The sequence below is a fragment of the Filicampus tigris genome, chromosome 19 (genome assembly GCF_054856515.1).
Source record: "Filicampus tigris isolate MCC_2025a chromosome 19, RoL_Ftig_1.0, whole genome shotgun sequence".
Taxonomy (NCBI): Eukaryota; Metazoa; Chordata; class Actinopteri; order Syngnathiformes; family Syngnathidae; genus Filicampus; species Filicampus tigris.
The window spans coordinates 6,168,224-6,174,258 of record NC_141235.1 but is presented as its reverse complement, the minus strand read 5'-3'; the positions used below and the strand labels follow the sequence as shown (position 1 = coordinate 6,174,258).

General features: G+C 41.5%; 1 protein-coding gene across 1 annotated transcript; it reads right to left on the bottom strand.

The window, feature by feature from the left end:
• Positions 1–2,236: 2,236 nt before the first annotated feature.
• On the bottom strand, positions 2,237–5,108 carry foxl3 (forkhead box L3). The gene is made up of 3 exons (XM_086016476.1): positions 4,911–5,108; positions 3,716–3,884; positions 2,237–3,640 (listed from the first exon to the last, which is right to left on the bottom strand). The coding sequence occupies exons 1-3, from the start codon at positions 5,015–5,017 to the stop codon at positions 3,203–3,205; spliced, it is 714 nt and encodes a 237-aa protein (XP_085872602.1). The 5' UTR covers positions 5,018–5,108; the 3' UTR covers positions 2,237–3,202.
• Positions 5,109–6,035: the final 927 nt, after the last annotated feature.

Here is a 6,035-nt window from a genome sequence, read left to right as displayed (position 1 = left end):
CTAATCAGCTGACCTATAGTAAACTGTTGCCATTACTGCCACCCTTCGTCCCACGCTGACTCTTGGGGGGGCTTCCTAATTGGTCGGCTGGAATTGCCTCATCCTGCAATATTGCCCATCGACCACGACCCCCCACCCCCACCCCCCATTTCGTCTAACACATTTTGACTCTCAATGCTTTTGAACACCAGGTTGCTGCCATTTGGTGTACTGTGACCCGAAAAGGTCACTGGTTTATCGTTTTTGACAGTTCCTTCATTCATAAACTGAGAAAAGACTGCTGTGTAAATGACACGCGTCAGCTGTGGGCGGAGCTGTGATGCATTGGAGTTGTTAAAAAAAAAAAAAAAAAAAAAAAAACATTATTGTAAAGGCACAATTGTTGATGTTGTATTGGCGTGTTCGGTCATTTGATATCTTCCAGAAATATTCAATTTTCCATGCAGTAGAGGTTTAAATCATAAATGCAACACTTGGGCAGTCTGTTTACCAAACCGGTGAATTCAAACAGAATTCTGGCAGATATTCAAGCTGTATTTTGATTTAAATGTCACACGTTTTTTTATGAACCGAATATAAAAACCCTTCCAGTCACTCACAGTCACATTTGTGCTCCGTCGCTAACCAACCACCGCAGGATCTCCACCACAAATCAAAGTCAATTTAAAAAAAAAAAAAAAAGGTAAACACGTCACCCAGCGGCCATTGATTGACATTCTCAGTTGATTTTTCTTATGACTGACACACACACACAGAGCAGGGTCTTTGTGATGACTGGTTTGGTTGCACCTCCACCTGAACGTTGCCACTTAATGCCAAAGGTCACGTATGCATTTGTTTGTGTGCGCGCGAACACTCGAGGCTATTTCAATAACGCTCATTAAGATGGCGGCGCATAATGATTTCAATCATTCTATATAGAAAGCAGTTTTTACCAGTACATTCTTTATGCTCACAAGTAGCCACTGTTGTCTTTTTTCCCCCCACTACTAGTGCCTATTAGTACAAAATTAAACCTTACCATTAAATTGCTGTGCTGCACTAGTAACACTACGAGGCCCTACTAGTGGCCTTTTATGAAGCCGTTAGAGCATTTATCCGATACCCTTGATCTTCAAATTAAGTCTTTTTTTTTTTTAATCTAGTTATCGTCGGGTATCCAAAAAATGCTCAAATGGCTTTCTATAATTCTTTTCAGTTCCCCTTCAGCACACTATGAAGGCAATATCCTCATAACTACTAATATAAATAATTGTCAAATATTTACCCTTTCCAGTGCTTACACAGCCTCTTTCTAATCACTTGAAACTAAATGACCCAATTGTGTTTATGATTTTGGGACGTCTCACATCAATGGCTTTCTCAATGCAATCCGACCTGCAACGCTACTTCCTCTCGCCCAAAGCTGCTCATTTTACTCATTTAATGAAGTTCTCAACATCCACTTAAATGGGAAACGCGGTCGGCGTCAGCAATTTTGAACCGCTGGCTCGAGATACTGCCAGATTTGAAGGGATTGCTGGTATTTGATAGCCCAGTAGCTCCACAATCACTCACAGCACAATCCGTACGCAGACTTTTCCGGCCTTTGCTTTTCTACTTGCTACGGCCCCCTAACCCCCCCCCCCCCCCCCCCAGTCGCCTCGGAGCACTTTATGCTAAGTTAATTTACCCAAATATATCCACGGCATGGCCCACTATTCGACATCAACAACTTTCTTAATGGAAACTTGCTGATCCATAAACACTGGCGCTGCTGCAGATGTTTGCTGGGGGGCACCTCGCTCGCAAAAAAAAAAAAAAAAATACCGCAGATCGATGAGGGACATTTGCAAAGGAGGCATAAAGTGTTTAATTAGAATAGCATCAGGGGTTTGTTGGTGTGTGTATAAAGGAAGTGGAGGGGGCGGCGTTGTTAAAGCTCAGCCACAACAACCCCCCCCCTATTTAAATAGGGTCACATCTGGGCCTCACCTTGCAAGTGTTACGCTATATTAAATGCCACTCATGTTAAGTGTGTTCTCTGATGTAGTCAACACATTATATAAAGGTTAAATTGAAAAATGTCCCTTCAGCAGCACACAAGTATGATTGATCTCCCTCATGCACGAAATGTGTGTTGGCCGGACCTGTTTTTTTTTTCATTAACAAGGTGCATATAATGTGTTATAATAAGCAGCGAGTGGATTAGAATTTAAGTGTCAGTCAATCAGGATTTCCAAAGGTCAACGAAAAAGAAAGAATTTACGCGGGCGGTGGGGACACGCAACAGACTCCCGTGACGGGAGTCTGCTCGCTACATGCTAATTCTGAGCTGCTTTTATGCATTTCAGAATTCTACATTAACGTCTTCAAAAAAAAAAAAAAAAAACAAGCGTGAAGCTGTTTATTTCCACTCCTAGTTGAAGTTTACTGTCCAACCAAACAAAAAACAAAGAGAATGACACTTTGTGTGTTTGAAATAACCACATAAGTTAGCCTTTCAGTCCGCTAGCTAGCTTAATGCTGATGCTTAATAGCGTCTGTGTTGTGGTGCTATACCACTTTAAGCAACTGATTGAACATTAGCAGGACAGCGTCAGATGTACAGTAGACGGACAATGTAACAGTACTCAGTCATATATTCTTTATTCTCTGCCAAGAATGACTAATATTAGTTCAGCAAAATAGTAGATTTTGAACATAAAATGAGACTCAGATTGTATGATTTTATAGGTTTAATTTGTCTCCATACATTGGAGTCTCGTTTTTTTTTTTTTATTAGTGTGTGAATTATTTCCATTGTTAACTAATAGGTTAGCATCTTGCATATACTGCCAGTAATTCAATCATTTGCATAATTTATGTGTGAATGTCAGGAAAAGTGAAACATTTGATCCATTTGACCTCTCTATGCACAGTGCTAATTTAAGCTGGTTAAAAGAAATGTCTGATTTCATATTGTCCAGTTAATAAAAAAATAACATAAAATTCAGCTAGTGTATATGGGACACTATTGTTGTCTATTGTCACACTACTCCGTTCATACTGTATATTTAAATGCGATAGTGGTATTTTTTTTCTCTGTGTTGCAACTTAACACATTGTACTGTACCTTTCTACTTTGTTTCTCATTTAATTACACTTTTAAGTCAATAAAATGACTATTGTCTTTGAAAAAATCCTCACAGTTTGCTCCAGAATCAGTAACCCCCACCCACCCTCACAGGGTCCAGAAGTGCAGGTTAAGGTGTTGGGGCTCCAGAACATGTACGGGTGGTCCCGCCGGGCCTGAGGATCTGATCCCAGGCACGGGCGGGTCCGGGGTGGACAGGATGTAGTCAATGCTGAACTTGATCTCCGACTCCGGTTTCGGGGCCAGGGGGTTCGGCGTGGGGCACGGCCGAGGCCTGTGGGGGTTCAAAGGGCAAAGGTCAGAGTCCGCCTCGGGGTGGCGGAGCGCAGCCGCTCGCTGTTTTCCGGGGCTCTCGGCAAGCCGGAGCGGAGCCTCTCCCGAGTCGCGGAGGCCGATTTTCATGTTCCGCCTGCGCCTGCGACGGCGGAAGTTTCCGTTTTCAAAGAGGTCAAGCATGGATTCGCAACCTGTGGCAAAAGTCCAAAAGTTTCCTTTTCCCTTCTCGTTTCCCTCCGTCCTGGGAACCTGTGAGGCAACAGTGAGATGCTTTAAAACTGCACACTTCCACATGGATCGAGTGTGATCGACTTGTGTGTCCACCTTGATGAAGCAGCTGTTGAGCGACAGGTTATGTCTGATGGAGTTCTGCCAGGCTCTCTGGTTGGAGCGGTAGTAAGGGAACCTTCTCATGATGAACTCGTAAATGCCTGACAGTGTGACCCTCTGCTCGGGGCTCTGCTGGATCGCCATGGCGATCAAGGCGATGTAGCTGACGGGCACACGCATACGCACACGCGTTTCAATTAAGCCATATGAGAAGTTCATTATGTGTAATATATATATATATATATATATATATATATATATATATATATATATATATATATATATATATATATATATATATATATATATGTATATCATTTACTATTGTTCTTTTATTTATTGTTTTGTTTGTAAAATGGTTTGTTACAGCTCTAGCTGTTATGAAATGCGCTATATAAATAAAATTGTATTTTATATGTATATAATTTACATATGTATATATGTGTATATAATTTATATATATATATGATTCACCATACCATGAATTCTTCAATATTCATATTTGAATTGAAGTGACCCTAAAATACACTGAATTCATTTTGGATGTGATTAGTAAGGAATACAATTTAATATTTTTTTTATATTAATTTTCTACACCTAGCTACACATGGCCTGTGTTGCTCATATATATTGAACAAAAAAATCAAGTTATCTGAAATGGAGAAGTCCAAGTAAAATGTAAAAAAAAAAAAATGTATGTATATTTCAAAATCACTATGAAAAGTTTCCAAAATGTAAAATCCTGTGTTTAAATTATTCTGTTTTCATGTGTTACTGGATTTCTTTAAAGGGAATCTTTCAAATGTTCTTACTTTCTTTGACATATTTCAAATTCAGCATCATAAGAAAATGACGTTTTGGATACATGTAAAACTACATATACATAAAAAGCTATCATCATTTTCATCTTTTTATTCATATACAAAATATACTAACCTTCAACTATGTACGTGACTTTGTCATTAATATTGAGAGTGCCATGATTTTTTTTGCATATGAATGGGATTGCATTGTATATTAAATGCCTATTTATGGCTGCTTGCTTGCTCAACAATTGAAAGCCTATTATGTGACAAGGTAGTAAACAATAATACTGGCCGACTACATTTTCATAAAGGATGCCTTAAGGTAACTTTTTCTTGTAACTTTGCGCCAGAAAATAGAAAAGTGAAGTTGGGCTCTTTCCTACCTGTAGGCGGGCCGACAGATCTTCTTCTCCTGGTCCGTGCTACAGGAAGCGTATGCGTCTCCGTCATAGTTGAAACAGTTGAATGGATAGTGAGAAGTGTCAAACATGTCTGCACTTACACTTGTTTTGTGATTTCCCCCCCCCCAAGAAAAACCGGCGTGTGTCTCCAGCAGCGACACCTTCTCCTCTCCTTCTTCTCCTGCTGCTCTGCTCAGCCGGCCGACGTCCACTGGGAGCTCTGCTGGTGACGGCCTCCTCTTCCTCCAGACCCCCCCGACCCTCAACGTCCGCGACAAGCCCCCCCCCCCCCTCCCCTCCTCCCCCTCGTCTTGCCCCAGATGCCGTCTGCTCCTGTTAACAAGTGAGCTCAAGTTATTGTCAACTGGAATATGTGCTGCAAATGTCTTCTATTGTGAGTCAAACGTCTTCCAAACATAGTGGGGAAAGTGTGTGGAAGTGTGTCCATCAAAACACACTTTGATCAATTTGCTGTGGAAGAACTTGACCGAGCCCTGACCTCAACCTCTTCAAACAGATTGTAGAGGACACACTCCAACATCATCCATCATCATGCCTTCATTTCTTTAGCGGAGTACATTGATCAAGGTACTATTCGGGACTCGGTCCAGACCATCTCACAGTAGCAGCCTGTTTATCTGAGGGGAAAGAAAAACACTCCCGTGAGCCACATCCAAGACGGTTCTGGGTGGTCCACTGCTCTTGCATGCTGCTTTTATGTTTTATTTTGCTTCTTTTTATAGTCTAATCTCTGCTGCTGTAGTTAAAACTGCTAAGCCCAAACCAACAAACAAACCCTTTGCATCTTTGTTTTCCTTTTCCTCCTCTTTAACTCTTTTGACTGTACATCGTGTTTGTGTGTGTGTGTGTGGGGGTGTGTGTGTGTGTGTGTGTGCGAGCGTGCGCGTCCGCTCTGGCAGACATTTAGTCAACGACGGGAAGTTTTGGAGATGCTATCTGTAATGATCTGTAATGACCATAAATTGTTTCCGGGTCTATAAAATAAGGGGGATGTGTATTTTTGAGGGACTCTTAACGGAGCAATTGGAAGGGTCCCGAGAGGCAACCGAGACGGGGGAAAACACCCCGAGGTCTGCGAGGGCCTCT